Source organism: Apodemus sylvaticus, chromosome 11, assembly GCF_947179515.1.
Source record: "Apodemus sylvaticus chromosome 11, mApoSyl1.1, whole genome shotgun sequence".
Taxonomy (NCBI): Eukaryota; Metazoa; Chordata; class Mammalia; order Rodentia; family Muridae; genus Apodemus; species Apodemus sylvaticus.
The window spans coordinates 1,861,199-1,885,679 of NC_067482.1; the positions used below are offsets into that span (position 1 = coordinate 1,861,199).

Genomic DNA, 24,481 nt, shown 5'->3' on the forward strand with positions numbered 1-24,481 from the left:
GCACCCCCGTGCTGCTCGCGCCCGCCTTGGTCGCACCCCTCCCCCGTCCGCGCCTCCCCTTTAAGCACCGAGGCGCAGGCGGATTTGTGTCGGCGGACTCGAGGCTCGACTCCCCTTTATGGCGGAGCCCCGCGCCCGCGCCTTGACAACCGCCGCGGCTGGCGGTGGGGGTGGGGTTCTGCGCGCAGAGCCGGCCTCCGCCACCCGCCGCCCGCGCCGCAGCGCGGCCCCGGGGAGCGCGCGCCGGGGGCGGGCCGTGGGCGGGCCGGCGGGGCAGGGGCGGGGAGGCCGGCGGGCCGCCGCGCTCGGGTCCGCCTCCGACTGCGGCGCGGCGGGGCGATGTGAGTGCCATGGCGAGGAGTCTCTGCGCGGGGGCCTGGCTGAGGAAACCCCATTACCTCCAGGTAGGCCGGCCGCGGTCCCGCCACGCGCCCTCCGCTCCGCGCCATGCGGGACTCCGCGCCCTGTCCTCCCTTCCGTGCGCGCCCAGCCGCCTCCTGCGGACCGGCACCTGGCGGCGCGCCCTCCCAGCCCTGGTCCGCCCCGCGTCCTGCTTCGCGGGCGCCGCCCCAGCCCTGCGCCCCTCTGAGTCCCGGCCCCGGACGCGCCGTGGTCCCTCCTCTGCGAGCACTCCCGTTTTCCCCAAGGGCCCCCCTCGACCTGCCATTCCTCACTCTGTAAAAGGGTGGTGTGTCATTCCTCCATGTTCCACGGAATCGTGACCGATTGTCATACCAGTGGTTCCCCAAGTCCCAGCCACCAGCTGTGCCTCGTGCAGCTCCCCTGGGTTTGGTGCTCTCATCACATCACTGTTTTAAATGGGAGGGAGGAATAGGCAAGCTCTATCGAGGCGATGCTTTGCAAAAAAGGGGATGATGACCGTTGTGCGGCGCTCCACTCAGCCCGCCAGCAGTGCGAGCGCAATTCTCAGTCACGTCTTGTGTACTGTTGGCGTGTTAATTTTTCATGATTTTCTGTTCCGCTGTCAGTACGCTTTAGAACCCTCCTGCTGGCTTGGTGCACTGTTTGGTCACCAGGGGGACCTAGTAGACGTCGTGAGTAGCTGAGCACAAATCCATACCTCGGATGGAAAAAACAACTACAAATCAATGCCTCACACATTGACACTATTGTTATATGTCTCCAGAGGACACTGCTTACATTAAAAGGCCTGATGACATGGGACGGGTATTTTGGGTTAGCTGATGGTGTGCTTCTTACGAGTATGAAAAAAAAAAGTTGAGGAGAAACCATTACTGTACAAATAAATCTTACATTTTAATTTGAAATTTGCATTTATAAGTCATTACATTGAAACGAGTGATACCCAGATTGAGAGGCTGATTTGACAACTCATGGTTTTAAGTTGTTAAGACTGACTGTTTGTAGTAGCACTACCAGAAATAGTTGTACCTTGAGTACCAGTATTAGAACCTAGGCTAGCATTCCGCCACGCCAGCTTAAAATATTTTGGCATATTTAAAATCTTTGAACTTAAACTACTTAGCTTTCTATTACTAATTTTTTTAGGGTTGGTAGAGTTTTAGGCTTTAGTTTTGGCTCTAAATGTTGTCCCCAGATGTGAATGAAATCTACAAGGGTTTTCTGATTTGGTTAAGGTTAGAACTTAAGAGTTCTAGGCTCAATCTCCAACACCACAAAAACAAAATTATTTTTACAAATAGGCTTACATTAATGACAAACACTTAGCTTGTTTCTTACTTTCTGAATTTGCATCGTTATCAATGATCAAATTAGGGTAAGCTTGTTAGTGGGCTAATGTTAAGATTATTAAATTTTTAAAATGTTTAAACTTATTAAAATAACAGCACTTTGGAGGCAGGTCTCTGAGTTCGAGGCCGGCTTAGTCTACATAACAAGTTAGAGATTAGTGATGGCTATATACAGACATTTTTGTCTCAAACATTTTTAAAGGTAAACTTAAGATTTCTTTTAAAAGACAAGTCCTCATGTGACATATATTGACTTTAAAACTATCGAGGTAGCTAAGGATAACCTTGAATTTCTGATCCTCTTGCTCTTAAGAGTTTGTGATTGCCAGGGCACAGTTCAGAGTCCATTGTTGTCTCTGAGGAGTCTCCTCCCTGGCTTTTGAGACAGGGTCACCAGTAGAACTCTCCAAATAGGCCAGTGAGTCCCAGGAATACCCCTGTCTCCACTTATTCAGGTCTGGGATTGCAAGGGTATGCAAATCTGGTGGTCAAGTGCTTGGAGAGCAAAGCCCTTTACAATCAAGCTAACTCTGTAGCTTGTTGGTTTTTTTTTCTTCTTTACTTCTTCAAAGTTATATGTCATGCTTAGCATTAACTTAGTATTAGCTAAAGTTGATTTGTCATGGAGAGGGTTTCTTGTGCACTGTCTTTTGGCAAAAGAAAATAAAAAACTTTCCCTTTAACAGCCTGTGTATATTAGGACACACACACACACATACTTTTTGAGACCAAGTCTCAGTAGCACTGGCTGGTCTTGAATTCCCTATCTTCATGTTTCTACCTTCCAAGTGCATACAAGTGTGCCCACTATACCATGCTTCAGGGAAACTAATTCTTATAGAATTATAGATATTATAGAATATCTTATAGATACCTGTTTTGAGGGGGTTTTGTTTTTACTTTTGTGCTCTTCTGTGCTGGCTGGCTAGTACTGGATATGTATTCAGGCTAACCTCAGACATGAGGCGCACCTTCTGTCATCTCAAGTGCTGGGATAATAGGCATGCCCAATCCCACCTGCAAATACCTGATTTAGTAATATTTCTGTACAGGTACATTTTTTGTTGTTGGTATTTCCGGACATGGTTTCTCATTGTAGCCCTGGCTGTCCTGGTACTCGTTCTTGAACTCAGAGGTCTACCTGCCTAATTTCCTGAGTTCTGGACTGGAGTATGTGCCGCCTCCTCATCCACCTCCCCTCAACATACATTGTAAGTTACAGTGAGGCTGCAGTCAGGCAACAGGTACAGGAGATACTCTTTCCTTTGTGGGGAGGGAAACAGAAAGGTAGATTTATTTCCAAGACTAGGGCAAAGATAAAGGGCCTAGAAAGTTTTTGAAACCAGTTTTATATACTTGGCAGTTGTTCTTGTTTGTCTCAACTGGTGGGGCCAAAGGTCACTTATGTCCCCATTTAGGCCTTAGAGAGTTTAGGTTTCTTTTTCCCTACTTTTTTCTTAGTAATTTTTTCTCTAAATTTTTTTATACAATATATTTTGATCTTATTTCCCCTCCCCAGCTTCTCCCTACCTCTCTGTCCACCCAACTTAATGTCCTCTCTCTTTCAAAAAGCCCTCACAAAAACAAAGATTAAAACAAACAAAAATAAGACAAAAAAGCCAAAACAAACTAAACAAGCAAAACAAAATAAAGACATTTATTTTTTATTTTATGTGTATGACTTTTATTTTATGTGTATGGATTTTATTTTTGCCTGCATGTGTATGTGCAACATGTATGTGCAACATGTATGTGCATGTTGCCTGTGGAAGATAGAGCACGTCATAGCCACTGAAACTGGAGTTAACATGTAGTTAGTTGTGAGCTGCTATGAGGATGCTGGGACTGAACCTGGGTCCTTTTTCAAGAACAGTGAGTCCTTTTAACCCATGAGCTATGTCTCTGACTCCCTTTAGACTTAATTTCGAAGGGGAAACTTAATCATTTGACTTGCTTGTCAAGGACCTTCACTCACAGAATCCCCATTAACCCAGATGTCACTTGTAGTTACTGCCACTTCTAGAAAATTAAGCATTTTGAGATAGTTAAACACAAAACAATAGCTGGGCACACACCATTAATCTCAGCATTCAGGAGGCAGAAGCAGGTGGATCTCTGAGTTCAAAGCCAGCCTGGTCTACAAAGAGATTTCCAGGACAGCCAGGGCAACACAGAGAAACCCTGTCTGGAAAAAACAAAACAAAACAAACAAAAAACCAGTAAGTCTCCTCTCCTCCCCACCAAAACTTACTATTTTGTAATTAATGCTATAATTCCTGCTATAACCTGTGGCAGGAATTTGTGAGTACCTCACCACTATGGTTACAGCCAAGAGGTTCTACTACTTGTAAAGAAAAGAACTTAGGTGTGGTATCCATGTAGTAAAATACCATTTAGCAGCAAAGACTGAAATAGATTAGTGGTTACTTAGAGTTGGGTGGGAAGAAAGAGTGGTTACTAATGGGTAGGTTTTGAGAGGAAGGGGATGAGGAGAAGTGCTGGCATGACTGCATATCACCTAACAATATGCTTAAAGGTGTATGTTCTGTAGTGCATGGCTTATAGTTCAGTAAAAGAGCAATGAGTGGGGGAAGCGCAAAGGGAAGTGATGAGTGGAGCTGACTCTGGACATAGACCTTGTTTTCCCCCCAGCGCCCCCCATTACAGCTCTCACCAATGCTGCTCTTTGGGGTAGGGGATTCTTGCTTCCAGGACAACAATGCAAGCACACTTGTGAATAAGTTAGTTAAGCCGCAGGTACCTGAGTGCGAGGTTTCCCATGTTCAGGGCATCATTCTCAAAGAAAGATAATGTACGCCAACATCCTTTGCCACTGTTTTGTTGAAAAATAACCCTGGAAATCACACTTTCTGTAGGTGCCAAGTGTTGCAGCATAGTGAACCCAGTTAGACTCTTGATTCCGTTCACTGCTCTGTTAACCAGCTTAAATAAACAACTCTTAATTACAGTTAGAGCAGGAATGTCTCAGGACTCTGCATTGAACTTGCAGTGTTTTTAACTGTGTTATCTACAAATTAGGATCTGCTTTTGTTTGGGTTTACTACCATTGAGGGAGGGTGACAGATGACATGGTAGCCCTGTAATTTGTTGGCTTTAGTGTAAAATACCTGCTTTCTTCTATCTTTAAGCCCTGGAAGAATGAAAGTTAAGACAGTTTGTGGTAATTTTTTTTGTTTTGTTTTGTTTTGTTTTGTTTTGTTCAAGACAGGGCGTTTCTGTGTAGCCCTGGCTGTCCTGGAACTCACTCTGTAGACCAAGCTGGCCTCGAACTCAGAAATCTGCCTGCCTCTGCCTCCCAGAGTGCTGGGATTACAGGCGAGTACCACCACCGCCCACTGCTTTGGCATAATATCTTTGTTCAATCAGTGCTGTCATGAATGAATAGATAGACATTTTTTGTTCTTGACTCTTTGAGAGGGCAGTGGTGGCGCACACCTTTAATCCCAGCACGTGGGAGGCAGAGGCAGGCAGATTTCTGAGTTCAAGACCAGCCTGGTCTACAGAGTGAGTTCCAGGACAGCCAGGGCTACACAGAGAAACCCTGTCTCAAAAACCAAAAAATAAAAGAGGGTTCCGCTATGTAGCCTTGGCTGGCCTGGAGCCCCTCCCACCCCCCATGTACCAGGGTAGCCTTGAACTTGTGGCAGCCCTGCTGCTGCTGGGATTACAGGTATACACCATTATGTTATCAATGGCTTCCTTCAGACTGTAGAACTTACTCATTAGACTGTTGGAACTTATTAAACATTTCTTTTGTTGTTTGTATTTTGAGACAGAACTTTATTTTGGCTGTCCTTGGTCTTTCTTCCCTCAGTTTCCAAGTGCTGGTATTATAAGCATGTTACCTATTATTTAAAATTTCTAACACCTGGAATTTTGACTTATATTAGTACCATTTTCCAAACAGTTTGGTTCTTTGTGCCTTAATATGGATATCTGTAGGATTTAGCTCCAGGGAGAGTTATTGATATAACAGTGGTAGCTGTTACAATGTTGACAAATGCCAGGATAAAAGTAAGATGGTCTCTGAAGCTTAAGAGTAGGTGGTTCTGCATTCCCAAAAGGTGGCAGAGGGTCGATGCCCATGCGTTGACCTTTGCCTGAAATGAAATCTCTAGAGCTATAATTAGCTCTCTGAAGTTGTGAGTATACAGAGAATGAGCATGACTGATAATGCTTTAAATTTAAGTGTATTCCTGCAGTCCCAGAATTTAGGAGGCTGAGGAAGGAAGATTTGAGAATTGCAACCTATCCTGGGCTACCTAGTATAACATTGTCTCAGAAAAAAAAATGAAACAAGTGAATCAAAAAGAAACAAAATTTAAACATAGAAGTAGCATGCAGTTATTTGACATTACCAGGCTTCTTAAGAACCATAAATGATTAATTTTCTAGTAATTTTTCCAAACTTACTTACTTGAAAACTATTTTTATGTGCATTGGTGTTTTGTGCCTAGTACCTGTGGAGGCCAGAAGGGAGTGAGAGCGTCGCATCCCCTGGACCTGGAGTTGTAGATGGCCATCAGCCACTAACTGGGCACTGGGAATTGAACCTGGGTTTTCTAAAAAAGCAGCCAGTATTCTTAACTGCTGAACCATCTTTCTAGCCTTCATAGTACTTTTTTTGTTTGTGTGTTTGTTTTTTTGATACAAGGTTTTAATATTTAGCTCTGGCTGTTTGAAACTCACTATGTAGACTAGGCTGATCTTGAGTTTACAGAGATCTCCCTGTGTCTGCCTTTGGGATTAAAGGAATATACCACCACATTAAACAACTTAAATATTTTTAAGTGTACTCTATACACTTTGAGTGTATCAGACCTATAAAAACCTTTTCATCTTGCAGAGTTGAAACTCCACCCATTGAAATACTCCCTATTCCTTTCTAGTCTCTCACCCCACCCTAGTCCTTGGTAACCACATCCTATTTTCTGTTTCTATTAGTTTGACTCTCTTAAAATATCTCGTTGTAAATAGAACCCTGCAGTATTTTCCCCCATTATCTCCTCTTCTGTCCTTTCCTCCTCTCCCTTTCTCTTTCTTCTCCATTTCCTATCCTCCTCTCCTTTCCCTTGTCCTCCTTCCTCTTCCTCTCTCCTTCCTTCCTTCCTTTCTTTCTTTGTTTCTTTGGGTTTTTTTTTGTTTTTGTTTTTTTTTTTTGTTTGTTTTTTTTGGATTTGGTTTTTTTCGAGACAGGGTTTCTCTGTAAAGCCCTGGCTGTCCTGGAACTCGCTCTTGTAGACCAGGCTGGCCTCCAACTCAGAAATCCACCTGCCTCTGCCTCCAAGAGTGCTGGGATTACAGGTGTGCGCCACCACCGCCAGGCTCTTTCTTGAAAAACAAAACAAAAATATTAATAACCACCCCCACCATGTTTAATCCCTCTCCCAAGACAGGGTTTCTTCACTGTGTAGCCCTGGCTGTCCTGGAACTCAGTATGTAGAGCAGGCTGGCCTCAAGCCTGGAGATCTGCCTGTCTCTGCCTCCCAAGTGCTGGGACTAAAGATGTTCACTACCACCATCCAGCTCAATGCCTTTTTATGTTATTAGAATAACTAGTATTTTAGTTAGTATGTAGAATAATAGGTTCATTGTGGCAGTTTAATCTTTGTCATTTGTGTAATTGTGCTTTGTTCATATCCTTGCCTCCATCACCCATGTCTCCTCTCTCTTCATTTCCCTTTTCTGCCTCTGAAATATTGGTATGTGTTTCTATAATCTGAAAATGAGGAAAAAATTTGCAATACTTGATCTTTCCTCTTTAGTTCCCCTCTCCTCCCTTCCAATCCCCTTCCTTCCTCTTAACTATATTCACATCCCAAGTATATTTAAATATTTAAATCTAGATCTTCATATAGATAAAATGCATAGTGTTTATCTTCCTGGTTTCTTAGTGAATCTTCATACTATTCTTTATAGTGGTCATACTTTTTCCTCCACATTCCTAGCAACAGTTTGCAAGGACTCCAGTTCTTTCATACTCTGTTTAACATTTGTTGTTTTCTGTTTTGAGTGCAGTGCCATCCTGTGGGAGTGAGATGATAGCTTGTTTCCCTAATGGCTGGCCATGTTGAGCATCTTGAGGTTTGCTGACCATTTGTAGATCTTTTTAAAGGAAGTTCCTTCTTGGTTTATTGTTTTGGTTATTGTTTGGTTGGGTTTTTGTTTTGTTTCTGTTTTTCAAGACAGGGTTTCTCTGTGTAGTCCTGGATGTTTTGGAACTCAGAAGATCAGGCTGGTCTCAAACTAAGAGATTCATGTGCCTCTGTCTCCTGAGAGCTGGGATTCCACCACACCTGGTTTATACATTTTAAAAATAAATTTGAGCCTGGCGGTGGTGTCGCATGCCTGTAATCCCAGCACTCTGGGAGGCAGAGGCAGGCGGATTTCTGAGTTTGAGGCCAGCCTGGTCTGCAGAGTGAGTTCCAGGACAGCCAGGGCTACACAGAGAAACCCTGTCCTCGAAAAAACCAAATCCAAAAATCAAAATAAATTAATAAATAAAATAAGTTTGTCTGGGTTTCATGCTAACATAGTATGACTAGAAATGTATGACCTTCCTAGAGTTATATTAAGGGACAGAATGATATTTGAAGGAGCTTCTTGCTGGGAGTTGGTGGCACATGTGTTTTTTTGTATTTTATGTACCAGGATACAATATTTTCAATCATACTTGACCTGGTAGAACTGAAGTTTGCTGTAACAAAGGCAGGCCTGTTTATTATGCTGTTTACTTTTGCTCTAAGAACGTATTCAGGACGCACAAAGCACATATATACTTTATACCCATCAGAGAGATTCTGTGGTTGTCCTTGACCTTCCTGGAGTTGCACTCACTGCACTTGGTCCTGTGGCTCACAGTCTTTACTCCTCAGTCACTTGATCGCCACTCCTTACTTTTGTTTATACTTATTTTTTGGAGGTAGGGTCTCATATAGTCCAAGTGTGCTTGAACTCCTTAAGAAGTCAGGGTTGATCTTGAATTTCTAATCCTCCTGCTGCTACCTCCAGGGTGCTGGGAGTGCAAGTGTGTGTGTCACACCTGGTTTTCGCAGTTCAAGGGATGAAACCCAAGGCCTGCACACCAACGAGGCATTATTTTACAGGGTGAGGGACATCATCCTCAGGGTAGAGGGTCTTGTCAGCTCACTGCTTCCAGTCAGCTCTCTGAGGGGTATGCCTTCCCTTTAGTCCAGATCGTTTGGTCTGTTGCTTCTTCTACCTGCCTTTGTTCTCTTGCCACCTCCTATTTCTCTAACTCACCTTCCCTTTAGTCCAGGATCCCCAGACTTGTCTCCCCTTCCACTCCTCCATATCCCTAGGATTCTACTTAATTCTCATTTTGAATAGGCTCTGGATGATCATATCTCCTTATATGGCTTGCACAACAGTGGGCCTTATCTCAGTGTTCTAGCCCACCCCTAGCACCAGCACTTGAGTTTTGCGTTTTCAACAGTTACTTGATATCTACCTCTGAATTGTTACCTATCTTGAGTCTTTCCCCATTTCTTCTAGGGGTCATCTCTAATTATACGAGACAGTGATGTGCACAAATTCTGATGAGTACATCTCCTAAATAACAAATGAATGCACCGTAGCCTTTTGTTCTGCTGGCTGGCCTAGTAGAATAGCCTGCCCTACTGGTACAGAGGCATCCCCCCCACCCCTTGCTTCAGCAACATCTTCCCCAAGGTACAAGTCTGGCTGGGCCTCTCTCCTTTGTTCTTGTCCTTCAGTGGACTCCCACGACCCCACACCCACACCACCCCCGCCCCCTCCCGTGGCCTGCCTTTACTTCAGGAGGCCTGGTTCTGTGGAGAGCATGACCCTTTGGTCCACCATTTGTTCCAGCAGTCCTGAGAAACTTGACTCCAAACATACTATACTAGCCTGCCACTCACTCTTCATGTCTACCCTGTCCTTTCCTCTTTGCTTTAAATTAGTTTTAATTTTTCTTTTTGCTGTGCTGTGGACTGCAGCAGGTGTGTGTGCATGCTTGACAAGTGCTCTGCCCCTTAGCTGCTTCCCCAGTTCTACAGTTTCCTCTTTGTCTTGTAGAGCTCCTCCTCCGCTGAGCCTTTAAGTCTGCTTACCTGGTTTAGTCTCACTTTGAAGTCTCAACTCAAAGAGGAAGCGACCTTTGAACCTCCCTCTCTAGTACCTCCAGACATCAGCTGCTTCTTTTGCTTGTTTCAGTTTCGCAGGGTTTTCCTATCTTTTCTCAAAGGTATGAGCTTCTTGAGAGCGGAAATGTCAGTTTTCTCTCTCTGTCTCCTATGCCTGGCTCAGGGTAGGCGGCCAATAAATGTCTGTGGGGTACTGTGAATATGCTTAAACGTTTATAGAGCTATTAAGGGTTTTGTTTTCTTTTGTTTTTTTCTGGGGAGGTGGGCCAGGAGTGGTTTATTTGTTCATTTGCTTGTTTGAGAAAGGGTCTTGCTGTATGAATACCAGGCTGGTTTGAACGCCTGCTTCAGGCTTCTGTTGCCGGGATCAACACAGGCACCTCTACAGCTGGTTCATGATACAGTCTTATGGAACTGATTAGATACATTAGTTCCTTATGTGAAAGAATGTGTACCCAGTAAGTAAAAGCACATAGCTGATAGGATCCTACAAGCCTTAAGTGCCACTTTCCATTTCTGTCTGACCTGCTTTATTCCCAGAGCTTGTCTGATAGCTATCCCTCTAACTGCTAACTGTGTCCCTTGCTGTGAAGAGATACCATGACCACAGCAACTGTTATAAAGGGAAATGTTTAATTGGTCCATTATCATCATGGCAGGAAGCATGGAGACATACAAGCAGACATGGTGCTGGAGAGATATATCCAGATCAGCAAGCAACAGGAAGATAGGGAGAGAGACAGTGGGTCTGGTCTGACTTGAGCATTTGAAACCTCAAAGCCCACCCCAGTGACACACTTCCTCTAAGAAGGCTACACTTGCTCCAACAAAGCTATACTTCCTAAAAGCGCCATTCCCGCTTAGCCTGTGGGGGCATTTTTATTCAAACCACCATTCTGGCCTTTTACTCCCAGAGTTTCACCTGAGTCCTCCATAGTCATATAAACAATACACTTGATTTTAACCTTCCATTATATTTTTATTCAGCTATAGTTGTGTGTATAAGTGTGTGTGGTTGCATACATGCTGTAGCATGCATATGTAGGTCAAATTGTTGCAGGAGTTGGTTTTTTCCTTCCCCCTTTTCCATGAAGTAAATATGAGACCTATAGTCTAAAGCTTGAAGTTATCACCCGAGGAGCAGAACTCAGCAGTTCTGTTATTTAGCACACTATTAGGAGGATTTTTCCCTTCCCAGAGAATACCACATATTTGCCACTTAGAAAGCAAATGTGACATTTGCAGATTGCCTAGGTTTGGTTGCTTTTAGACATCTATGTTAAAGAATAATGATTTAGAACTTGCCCTAATAAAATACAAGCTATGTTTAAGAGCACTGTGAACTTTCTTCCATGAGTTTCTTTTTCTTTTTTTTTCTTTTTTCTTGAGACTCAACATAATCATTGTTTGATGTGGCCTAAGATAAAAGAAATCTTTTAGTATTCCCTAAAATGTGATTCTATAAATACTATTCAGTGCAGACCTAGTTTGTCTAAGATTACATCTTTTCTCTCTACGGCCCCCAGACTTCTAATAACGAGGGGTGCTTTTCTTATATGCTGTCAGTTCTTCATAATCAAGGCACTGGCTGTCCTGTTGTGATGTGTTTCCTTTGTGGGTGGGATAGGGTTTGGTTTTGGTTCTTTTAAAAAAACAAACAAACAAACAAACAAGGTATTACTTGGTTAGTTCAGGCTGGTCTGAAACTCATGAATGTAGCCCAGGCTAGTCTCAAATCCATGACAGTCCTGCCTCAGTCTCCTAAATGAGATTAAAGGACTGCACCACCATACCTGACTTTTTGATTGAAAACAAATCCCTTGCCCTGTGCTGCAGGCTGCACTCTGGTTACTGCCCAGTTTGCCTGTCCTCTTCCAGTGAACTAAGTAAGTATGATTTTTTCTAGGTGTTTTCTAGATGCCTTGATTCTTTTTTTCTGGCACAACATGCCTTTGTCATAGTGCCGTTTTCTTTTCTGTACACTTGATTATATTTTATGTTTTGAATCCCCCTTTTTAAAAATTAGAACTGCCAGGCAGTGGTGGTGCGTGCCTTTGACCCCGGCACTTGGGAGGCAGAGGCAGGTGGATTTCTGAGTTCAAGGCTAGCCTGGTCTACAGAGTGAGCTCCAGGACAGCCAGGGCTACACAGAGAAACCCTGTCTTGAAACCCCCCTCTCTCACCCCAAAAAATTAGAATCAATACCCTCCACTCTGCAGACCCCATGGATTTCCTGGGCTTACAACACACCATGTTCTCGGGCTTCCGTTTTTCCTCTGGGTTGGACTCGCAGTTTTCAGGATCCTGAGTTTTTTTCTATCCTGGTTTATGTTGTCATCTTACTGAGACAGTGATAATGAAATAACTTCTAAAGGAAGCATGTGAGGGAAGTGAACCTTCTGAGTGCTTTCATGTCTAAGACTGAATTTCTTATATTTTACTTCCTATTTATTATTGAGTTAGGTGTAGAATTTGGAGCCGAAAGTAAATTTTTTTTCCTGAAAACTTGAAAACATGGATCCTTGTCTTCACTTTGTTGCAAGCCGTCTCCACAGCTAGACTTTGAACTTCTCATCCTTCTGCTTCTCTCTCTGGAATGCTGGTTGCTCCTGTGCGTGTCAGCACATCTGGCTTGTGTGATGCCCTCCATGTATTCCAGGAGAGCTCGACCGACTGAGCTACACTCCTAGCCCTTACTCTTGTTTGTGGATCTTCCTCTTTGATCTTCTGACTATAGAGGTTCCCTCCCTCTCTCCACCACTCCCTTGCCCTGCCTCTGCTGGTAAGTGTTCTACTTCTGAGTATGTTCTCAGCTTTCATAGGGGTTGTGAAGAATGCATTATTTCCCCTTCTCTTTGTTCCCTTCAACTGTTTTTTTCCCCTGTGTATTTTCTTGGTTCTTTTTCATGCCCCTGGATTTCTTCATGCACTTGCTAATCTTTGGTGGTCTGTTTCAGAAAGGGCTGGATAACTGGTGTGGTAGATTGTTCTGTTTTATCAGTAAACTCCTGACTGGTGTGGTAACTGATTGAGTCTCCTCTAGAGCCAGAATGTAGTGGCTGTTGCTTTGCTCTTTGGCCCCAGGCCCCTTGTGTCACTGGAGTACTTTCCTGTGGCTGTGGTCCTGCACCTACACAGAAGCTTTGCCCATCTCGGATGCTTATTTTTTTCAGAAATCCAATTTTTCTTTTCTCCTTAATTTTTAGAGACAAGTTTTCACACTGCAGCCCAGACTGACCTGGTATTTACTGTGTGTAGCCGAAGCCAGATCTCAACCTCCCAGAAACTTCTGCCTGCTGAGTGCTGGGGCTACAAGAATGCATTACCAGGCCCAGCCAGAAATCTGGTTTTTGTTTTGTTTTTTGGCTGACCTTTGTTGAGTAGGGGAAGCAATCAGGCTGCCAATCAGCAAGGTCTAGGTACAGCTCCTCAAATATTACCCCTCCCTCCCCACCCTCACCTACCCCACCCCATCTTACCTCATCTCTACCCCACCCCCACCTTAAGTCTCACTGCCTTTGTCTCTCCTGCAGGCTGACAACAAGCCCAGAGCCCTTAGGTGTGCTAAGGGGCTAGGTTAGCTCTCTGGATTTTCTGGATTCCAACAAGAGTTCTGCTTCCAGCTTATTTAGGTTGTGTGATGGAATGTACGGGTCTGTAGCTTTCTCTGCCTCCCTCCTCGGTCTGTCAGAATTACATTTATCTTTTGAATTCTACCATTTTGTTAGCCCTTCTATCCTCTATAGAATGTCCAACTTTCTCTTTAATGTTAGCAGTTTATTGATCCTTGTGCTTATTTGGATACAATGTGGTGTGACAGGCTGGTAGTAGCAAACACGTATCTTCAGTGTAACATCTTCAAGTCCTGATATGGATTTTGATCTTCCTGTGTTTAGTGTGTTTAGTTGTTACAGAATTAGAAAGTTATTTCAATAAAATAAGGCAAGAGAATTAGAGTAACCAGCCTTAGAGAAAGATAAAGGAAGCAAAAGTGAGAATGGACAGCCAGGATTACATCAGCTGGACTGCTTCTGCAGAGCGTAGGGAGCAGCCGCTGGGACGGATCAGCAACCTTGAGCTCAAGAGCAAACATTCTCCAAGTGCTGTGCATCTGACAAGGGGCCTGAGAAACTCGATAGCTAAGGGACTAGGGAGATGGCTGGCTCAGTTGTGCAAAGTGCCAGCTGATGTCTGAGTTCAGATCCCCAGCAGCTACATTAAAGTCAGGGATGGGGCTGGAGAGATGGCTCAGCAGATAAGAGCACTGACTGCTCTTCCGAAAGTCCTGAGTTCAAATCCCAGCAACCACATGGTGGCTCCCAACCATCCGTAATGAAATCTGATGCCCTCTTCTGGTGCATCTGAAGACAGATACAGTGTACTTAAATATAATAATGAAATCTTCAAAATAAAATATATTAGTAAATAGGTATGTATAAGCCTCATTTAAATATATACTGTATGTAAAATTTTTTGAATTGGCAACTGATAACAATTTTTATGTTTCTGTTTTGTTTTTTGAGACAGAGTTTCTCTGTGTAGCTTTGGCAGCAACTTTTATGTCTTTAATGTCTTCAATTTATGCCGGGTAGTGGTGGCACATGCCTTTAATCCCAGCACTTGGGAGGCAGAGGCAGGTGGATTTCTGAGTTCAAGGCCAGCCTGGTCTACAGAGTGAGTTCCAGGACAGCCAGGGCTACACAGAGAAACCCTGTCTCGAAAAAGCCAAATCCAAAAAACAAACAAACAAACAAACAAAAATACTCATTTTTCAGATGCTCCCTTACATGGGTCCCCTTGCTTGCACTGATACAAATGTTCCCTGACTCTGGTGTTTTGAAATGGAGTCTCTAGCCCAGGCTGGCCTCAAACTTATAATGTACCAGAGGATGATCTTGAACTTTTTTTTTTTAAAGATTTATTTGTTACATGTAAATATACTGTAACTGTCTTCAGACTCACGTCAGATCTCATTACAGATGGTTGAGAACCACTATGTGGTTGCTGGGATTTGAACTCAGGACCTTTGGAAGAGCAGTCAGTGGTCTTAACCACTGAGCCATCTCTCCAGCCCTGACCTTGAACTTCTGATCCTCTTGCTCTAACCTCTCAGGTGCCAGGATTACTGGTGGTGCTACATGCAATACTTGGTTTATGTCACCCTGCCAGATGGCTTGTATTGTACTAGAGCTCCAAGCTAGGTCTTCTATGTGTCTACCATCCTGCCGGTTGATCGGTCTTCTCGGGTGTGCTTTGACTCTTTTGTATGCTTCAGACAAGGCTTTTCTATGAATCCCTGCCAGGCCTGGAACTTACTGCATAGACAGGCTGGCCTCTCTATCTCAGAGTGCTGGGATTGCAGGCATCCCAGGCTGACTCTTATCTTGAAATAGGGTTCCCTTTTCAGAGAATGGAAATGAATAGTTTACTGGAGGTCTTTGAATTCCCTGTGTGCTTTTCCTCTGAGTGTCTGTGATGAGGATTTAGGTACTCCTTCCCTTCCCTTCTGCACTTGTCACCTTCCCACTTTAGCAAAAGAAAGTCAAGAGAGCCACCAGGATCTATCTCACAGAGGCTCCTTGCTGTGTTGAAAACTCTGCTAGAACGCAAAAGGGTAATTGAACATGTGAGTGTCTGAGGTGGGGTGATGATGATGATGAATCAGCCAATACAAGCACTAGCTGGGCTGCCGACGGCCTGACTGGGTTCCAGGAACCTTTGTAATGGTAGGAGCAGAAAACTGACCCCAAAGTTTCCTGAATTTGATAAAGCCTGGACTATAAAAAGAAAAATTGGTAAGCTGATAAGATTTTATCAATAGTAAACTCTTTTGCTTTGTAGCAGATCTTATTAAAAGGATAAAAGATCCAGGAGCTGTGACACATATCTGTAATCCCAGTGCATGGATACTGAAGCAGGCAGACTCCAGAGCAAGACCTTCTTATAAAGTACATATGTAACACCGGGCTGTGTGCTATCCATGATGTGGTGGTATGAATCAGAGCATCCTCCACAGGCTCTCAGATTTTAACAGTTAATCCCCAGTTGCTGGAATTGTTTGGGAATGATTAGGAGGTACCGCCGTGTTGGAAGAGGTCTCCCCAGAAGCTTTGAGTTTTCAGAAGCCCTCACCATTCCAGTTAAGTAGGCTCTCTGTTTGCCTCCGGCTTGTGGATCAGATATAGGCTCTCAGCTACTGCTCCAGTGCCATGCCTGCCTGCTGCCGTGCTCCCTACCGTGACAGTGATGGAGTCATTCTCTGAACCTGTGAGCCCTCAGTTAAAAATATAAGATGCCTTTGTCTCTTCACAGCAATAAACCAAGACAAAGACTAAAACACTGCTCTATTGGAGCCTGTATACAATCCTGGTAGATCTCACGACTTTCTTTTGCAAAAGTGGGAAAATAGTGACTGCACAGGGGAAGGGAAGAAGAGCCTAAATCTTTATCACAGACACAAGGGAAAAGTACACAGTGAGGAACATGGTAGGAGGCAGGCAGGCAGGCACTGGAAAGGAGCTAAGAGCTTACTTCTGATCCACAAGCATGGGGGAGGGCAAACACAGACAAACACACACACACACACACACACACACACAGATACACATACACACACAGACACAGAGAGAGAGAGAGACAGACACAGACACGTTGAGACTGGACCTGGTGTGGATTGTTGAAAACTCAAAAGGGCACCCTCCAGTAACACATCTAGTCCAACAAAACCATACTTCCTAGTTCTTCCCAAACAGTTCACCAACTAGAAACCAAACATTTAACTATATGAGCCTACAGGGGCCATTCCTATTCAAACCACCACAGTCTTTAAAAGCTCTAACATGCTGGGGAGTGGTGGTACATACTTTTAGTCCCAGCATTCAGGAGGCAGAGGCAGGCAGATCTCTGAGTCAGCCTGGTCTACCGAGTGAGTTCCAGACAGCCAGGGCTACACAGAGAAACCCTGTCTGGGTGAATGTTGAGGGAGCTGTGTGTTATTATGTTTCCCTCTGTATACATAATGAGATTTAAGTTGGCCATGGTGCCACATACCTATAATCCTAGCATTCAGGAGGTTGCACTGTGTGAACATAGCTAAACTTACTCATTCTACTGTTAGTAAGGGTGGGTTGTTTTCAGTTTTAAACTGTTGAAACTGTAAATATTCTTGGTTCTTGCCTTTTGTTAAATGTATGTGAACATGTATGTTGAAATGGTATAGCTAGGTCATAGATATAAATGTGTATGTTTTTGGTTTTTCAGATAAGAATTATAGTGTGGCTTTGAACTGCTCTGTAGGCAAAGATGTCCTTGAATATCACCTAAGTCCCTCTTCCAGTGCTGAGATTACAGGCAGGCACTGCTGTGTTAAGAGAATTTATTAGCATTTAATGAACTTCTTTTCTACACTTTCAAGTGTACCAAGACACAGGTATCCCCGAGATCCATAAACCTTCTCAGCCTTTCTCCTGAGGAGCTGGCCTTAGAGATCACACACTGCCGAGGGAGCTTTCTCCTTAACCTTTAGTAGCCTGATAGCTTAGAGTCAGTCAGTGATAGGGGAGGGTAGCCTTAGACTGGTTTATTGTTGTTTGTTTTGTTTTGTGTTATTTGCCAATTTTTCCCACATCTGTTGACTGACTTGTGTCCAATTTCTCAAAGTTGATAGTTGATGAAAGCTCTAGTGCTCATACCAACTTTCCAAAGCACCCTGAATGATACTAGGTGCTTTGGTGATCCAGGCCATAGCATTGCCTAGTCCTCCTGAGTGCTTCTGGCACTTCGAGTCAGTGTGGGAGTGGATTCGGCTCATACAGAAGTGAAATTTCTGGGTCCTCTTCAGTGTGGAGGGCATGCCAATGACTAAGATCAAATAACAGTCTTGGGGAAAGAGAAATGACTCAGCAGTTAAGAGCATTTGCTGCTCAATCCTGAGGACCAGTGTCCAGATCCTAACACTCGTATGAGGGGCTCACAAATGCCCATGATGCTAGTTCCAGGTGATCCAGCTCTTTTCTGGACTCCATAGATACACACACACACACACACACACACAAATATACACACACGTATACATTGATGCATGCACATTAATAATAAAACTAAACATTTTTAAGTAGTGAGAACATTTAAAATTCACCAGTTTTTAAGTATACAACACATTGTAGATTTTAATGTATATTTGTTTTGAGACAGGATTTTATGATAATCTCCAAACTGGCAGTTCTCTGCCCTAGCCTCCTGAATTCTGGGATTACAGTTAGTCACTGTTATTAATTATGCATGTCATATATGTATACATTTATACAGTGTTATACAATAGATATCTCCTACTTACCCTTCTCAGCTAACTCAAATCTTGTATTCTTTGACCTATCTAGATGAAGTTGTATCCTCTGAGGGACAGTTTTCCCTTGTGCTGTCTTCATAAATACTTAAAATCAGTTCTTCAAAAGATTCTACTACGTTTTGTTTTCTCAAACTCAGAGACTTTCTTGCTAATGCGGGTTGAGGAGAGAAAGACCTCAGCAAGGACGGAGAACAGGAAGCTTGAAGTGTGGCCCTGCCAGAGACTGCGCAGAGGACAGACACTGCTGAGCGTGGGCTGAGGAAGAGCCGGGCATCTTGCAGTGATCAGAACAAGAGGGCTCCCAGGCTTCATAAATGCCACAAAAACAAGCAGTGCTGTGTCTACTACGCTGCTTTAACAGCACACCCAAGACTGAAGTCTGTTTTTAATTACCGGGTTTATTATTACTTACTGAACTAAGTTTATTTTATAGCTCTGTAGTTATGGGAAGTTCAGAATCAAGGGACCTCAGGTTCACTGGTGAGGCTTGGTTCCGTTGCTGGTGCTACTTTCTGTGGGTGACAGCAAGGCAAAAAGGGCAGAAGAGTAGCTCCCTGTGAGCTCACACAATGTCAGGTCTTTTGTTAATATTGCTATTGGAGAAATCAGTCTTGCTGTGTCTGCCTGCCTGCCTACCTGCCTGCCTACCTGCCTGCCTGCCTGCCTGCCTGTCTCTCTCTCCAGGATCTCATGTAGCTCACAGGCTGTCCTCCAGATTGATGTGTAACTGAGGATATAATTGAGGTTAGGGAGATAGCTTAGACAGTAAAATGCTTGCTTTGCAAGCCTGAAGACCATTTGATTCCCAAAACCCATGTAAAAAGGCTGGGCAAGGTGGTGCACACTTGTCTTCCCAGCTCTGGGGAGGTAGAGACAGGTAGATTTCTGAGGAGACTCCCTGGCCAACCAACATCATCTAGTTAGCAAATTCCAGGCCAAATAAGAGAGCCTATCTCAGATAAAACAAGGGGGTTGCCACCTGAGGAATGGCATTCAGGTTGACTTTTGGCTTCCACATACATGTTACACACCCTCCCTGAGAACATACACTATTTAAAAAATATTTTTATTTATGTATATTTTGAATTTTTAATCAAGCTTATATATGTATGTGTATGGCATGTGCCTGAGGGTCAGTTCCCCTGAGCTTGAGTCACAGGTTGTTGTGAGCTGTCTGACATGAACTGCCAGGGGATTTGAAAGTAACTGGAGCCAGGCGGTGGTGGCGCACGCCTGTAATCCCAGCACTTGGGAGGCAGAGGCAGGTGGATTTCTGAGTTCCAGGCCAGCCTGGTCTACAGAGTGAGCTCCAGGACAGCCAGGGCTATACAGAGAAACCCTGTCTCCAAAAACCCAAAACAAAACAAACAAACAAACAAAAAAAAAAAAAAAAAAGAAAGAAAGAAAGTAACAGGAATTCTGTAGCAATTGTTGAGTCATTCATGTCTAGAGTAAATTTCAGTCCTGGCCCCAAGAGAGGCTTAAAGACATCCTGAGCCTCTTTTTCTTTCCTGAATTACTGTTTGGTCTCCACCAAGAAAAGCAGGTGGGAGTTTCCTTTTTACACACTGAAAGCCCCATGAGTTAAGTAGAAATTCAGCCCGCAGTCCTCTGTCAAGTTACACTAGCAGTTATTTCTCCTGAGTAACCAGCGGAAAGGAAGCTGGAATGGTCTGCTTGCCCTCATCACTTAGCTTCAACAGACAGTTCTGGGCAAATTGACCCAACGGAATGAAGATCCCCAAAATACGGTTTATTCTGAGAAAAGGATATAAAGCTTTAATGTTTCAACAAGCAGTTATAGAAAGAGCCAACCATACCTTAAAAGAGATGCTTATCAAACAAAAAGGGAGAGTAAAAGCCCCCAAGGACAGACTAAATAATGCTTTGTTAACTCTCAGTTTTATTAATGTTGGTGAAAAAGGAACAACAGCAGCTGAGATACACTGGGTTATCAAAAAACCCTGCGGACCTGGGCAAACCAATGTACTATAAGGATGTGTTGACGTTAGAATGGAATCCTGCAATAGTTTTAAGATAGGGATGTGTTTATGCTTATATATCTACAGGGAATGAAAAAATATGGTTACCAACAAAACTTACAAAGATTTAGATCTGATTAGATCAGATTTGTTTTTCCAGACAGGTTTTCTCTGTGTAGTCCTGGCTGTCCTGGAACTCACTCTGTAGACCAGGCTGGCCTTGAACTCAGAAATCCGCCTGCCTCTGCCTCCCAAGTGCTGGGATTACAGGCGTGCGCTATCACGCCCGGCTAGTCTTTTCAAGTCTTATCAGCTGAGACTTGAATGTCTTTACAAAGCAAAAAGCCCAGGTGATTCACAGACTGTCTCAGTTACTGATATTGCAAGACAAAAATGAAAAACAAAAAACAAAAAAAAAAAACCCATGCAAATCAACTTCAAAAGGGCTAGCCCAAGAGATCTCTCTCTGAGAGACTGGACAGATGACACAGAGACTGGATGAACCCAGAGGCTGGGCAAGGCTCACTTCTGGAGCGAGCTATACAGTGCTGTTTGCATCCGCACTGATCTTTGCTTCACTGAGAAAGGCACAGCTAAGGACTTCTTTCCTGGCCTCCCTCCTCTTCCCTCCTGCTGAGGCCTGGCTGTCTCTGCTAGGTAGTGCCACTGCTGCTGTTAGTGCCACTGCCGCTATCCCAACTCGACTGAACTGGACTGCTAGTATATCCCTAAAGTGTTTGTGATCAAGCTGCCACTGCTGTGTCCTGTGAACTGAGCTGTTTCCGGACAACACAGATAAGATTTACTCCAAAGAACCATTTCTAAACAGGTCTACTTCCTCTGTATTCTTTCTTTTCTACTACCTCCGATGAGTAGTGGGTTAAAAGAAAGGTTAAAGCATTTAAGAACCATCATTAAAAATAGGTCTTGAAAAAATAAAAGTTACAACAAATGTAACAAAATATAATGTATAAAAAAGCCACAGTAAAACCCATCCTATGTTAACCAAAATTATTGTTGTTGTTGTTAAAGATTCAGCCTTTGGGATACGGCTTAGTGGGTAAAACACTAACTGAACAGCCTTACACCCTGAGTTTAGAACCCTGCCACATGTGTTGATGTAATCCCACCATTCCTATAGTGAGATAGCAGTGGAGTCAGAGCAATTGTCAGGCATCTTGGCCAACAGCTAGCTTGGGGTACGGGGTACAGAGGAATTTAGAGACCCTGTCTTGGGGTATGACAAGAAACTGTTCCCAAAAGAGTACATGTGTGTGTACACGTACACGTTCATCAAGCGCACATACACAAAGATCTGAGTGACTATTGACTAGACAGAATCGAATGTAAACCATCCAGGTTCTGCATGTAATGATACTAAACAGAGCAGTACACAGAGGTTGCTGATATCTGACAGCTACAGCTGGTACTTGATGTGATTGGACTCAGACAGCTGATCTGATCTTTATGCTTTTCTGTTTCCCCTTGAGCCATACTTAGGGTTTAAAAACCATAAGTTTAAATAAATGAATGCAATGAGATGAGATATATCAACTATATTTTTTTTGTTAACATTTTCTCTCTGACTATGCAGAGCTGAGTGTACAACTTTTAAAAAGAAAAATAATCGAGATGGTATTTCCTGATAGATATGGAGCAAGGCTACTGGGTGATAAGAATAAGGTAAAGATCTTATCCTTGAGTTGTCTGGAATAGATTTTTAAATAATGGTATTAATCTTTATGGTTCTACTTCCATTCACCTATTGTTTTTATGAGGAGGAAATGGGCTCAAATTTCATAGCTGGTCAGTTATGTAAGTTTTAAATCTGTACTGGCCAGTTTTTCATCACTGTGACTAACAGCTGAACTAAGCTAGCAGTTCAGAAACAGAAAAGATGCATTTTAGTTCATGGTTTTAGAGGTCTCCATCCGTGATCAACAGCTTCATTACTTCTGGGCCTTGGCGAGATATAAGGTATTAGGAGCAAAACTGATGGCTCCACGGTGGTCAGGGAGAAGAGAAATGGGTGCAGGAAGGACAAGGGCCAGACACGGCCCCAAGATTTCCCTCCCTACTTACAACTGTGCCTCACCTCCCAAAGCTTCTACCACTAACCCCAAATCCTGCGTGACACATGCAGGAGACCAAGGCTTCAACACAAGGTCCTGCGGGGAACACTTCCCATCCAAACCATAATAGTCTCAGTCTTTTGGCTTTGATTCCCATGTCCCTGCTCTTAAATTTATTAGACCACAAGTTTTAAAGAACCATCCAGAGTTTACAAATGAAGCTTTTCTTTGTCATTGTATTTTTGTTTGTTTGTTTCTCTGTGTAGCCCTAGCTGTCCTAGGACTTGCTCTGTAGACCAGGCTGGCCTTGAACTCAGAGATCTGCCTGCCTCTGCTTCCAGAGTGCTGGGATCAAAGGCATGTATCACCGTTGCTTAGTAGATTTTCATACTTTTAAACCAGTTCTAATTTTTTTTGGTGACTCAAGCACTTAAAATACATGATCTATTTATTTATTTATTCAATTATTTTCAGATATGGTCTTGTTATTCAGTCTGGATAGGCTGTGAACTCATAATCCTAGCACACGGTCTGTTTGAAAACTATTATGAGGGTCAGCTGAGATGGATGAGCAGGTAAAGGCACTTGTTGAGCAATATTGCCAACCTCAGGCTTAATCCCCAGGCCAGGTGTAAAGGTGGAAGAAGATAAGCAGCTCCACAAAACTGTCCTCTGACCTTCATGTGTGTGCCGTGGCATGCGTGTACAAGCACACACATTATGTACACACATACACACAATCAGCATCAGCAGCACTAGGTAAAATAAGACTAGTATGAGCCAGGCATGGTGTTTTATACCTGTAATTCCAGTACTGGAAAAACTGAGACAGGAGACTTGCCATAAGTTCAGTTTCAGCCAGGGCAACAGAGTGAATCCCAAGCTAGCTTGAGTGAGATTCTGTCTTAAAAAAATGAACTGAAACAAAACCCAGACCAAACAAAAACCTGCTATATACAAGATCTTACAAAGGTTGTATTGAATAGGGAAGAGTTCATGTTTTTAAGAAGACTAAGATGAAAAGTGTTTATAAAAGATGTGAGCATTCTAGTCTTTTTGGTTACATAAATTAACCCGTCTGTTGCAGGCTAGGCAAGTCTCAGATGGAAGCACTTATACTGGTCATTCAGTTCCCTCAGTCTTTTGATGGCAGACTTGAGTTTGACAGTAGAGAGAGATTATAGGTCCAGCCCCCCAGCCCTCTTCATCTTGGTCTTGCCATAAATCGGACAAGTGTATGTGGTTACTAGCTGATTTCAGTGTTCTTCACCATTTCCCTGAGAGAGACATCACAGCAGGTCTCTTAAGTCCAAGTCCACAGAGCTCTTGTTTGTTTTGTTTGTTTGTTTTTGTTTTTGATAATCATTTGGCAGGCAGCACTGCTTGGTAGAGAGGTTTAGCAGTTATTGAGCTGACACCAGGCATCTGTGTGATTTGGAGCAAATGGCCTGAGCTTTCTGGTTTTAGTTTGCTTGTCAGTAACATACAGGAACAGGGCAGAGTTGCGCCATCTCTTCAGTAAATAATCCTCATTAATGGTGAGTGTGAGAAATTAGGCAGAGCAAGTTCGTTGTCAGATGTCTTTGGGCATGAGACCGTCTGTATCTGATATCCTTCATCTTGACACTGTTAAGGATCCACAGTCAGCCAGCAATCAATTTCCATCTGCAGCACAGCCCCCGGTGTCTGCGTATAGCAGACTGGAGGAGAGCCAGGTTTTATTTTTGCCAGGAACTCTCTTGGCAAATGGGTTTCCCTAGAGACGATTTAATTTTGTGGTGTGGTGAATGGTTTAGTGGAAAAGAAGAGGAATGCAAAGTGCTTATTTGTTCCATAGCTACCTGTGTCTCAAGATACTCTGAGGGGGCAGGGGAACCGAGGTGGAAAGATGGGCTGAGAAATCTCACAATGAGATGAGTTTGAACTATTGACCAAGCCTGCTCAGTTGGTCAACAGGTTCTCCAGCGCAGGAGTGAGGATTGAAAAGAAACAAACAATTAGACAAAACTGCAGCATGACCCCAGTCAATTCTGAGACTGAAGGGCGGGTTTAATAATTCTCAATCCATTTTTATGCTGATTTAATTACATGCAGAAATTAAGGTCAATAGTTGTACAATGAGGAATAAGCAAGACTGTAAACACAAAATTGTCAAGGCAGTAAGCAAAGTTTCACATCACTTCAGTGACAGTTGTTTCCA

General features: G+C 43.5%; 1 protein-coding gene across 2 annotated transcripts in view; it reads left to right on the plus strand.

Annotated features, from left to right (window-relative positions):
* Window positions 1-203: 203 nt before the first annotated feature.
* The window catches only part of Dipk1a (divergent protein kinase domain 1A), a 76,370-nt gene continuing 52,092 nt past the window's right edge, over window positions 204-24,481 (plus strand). The window contains exon 1 of one of the 2 annotated variants that reach the window (XM_052199642.1): window positions 204-404. In XM_052199642.1, the coding sequence (XP_052055602.1) occupies window positions 351-404 (54 nt within the window). In that variant the 5' untranslated portion in view covers window positions 204-350. The remainder of the gene's footprint in view (window positions 405-24,481) is intronic. The other variant, XM_052199641.1, reaches the window with a different exon arrangement.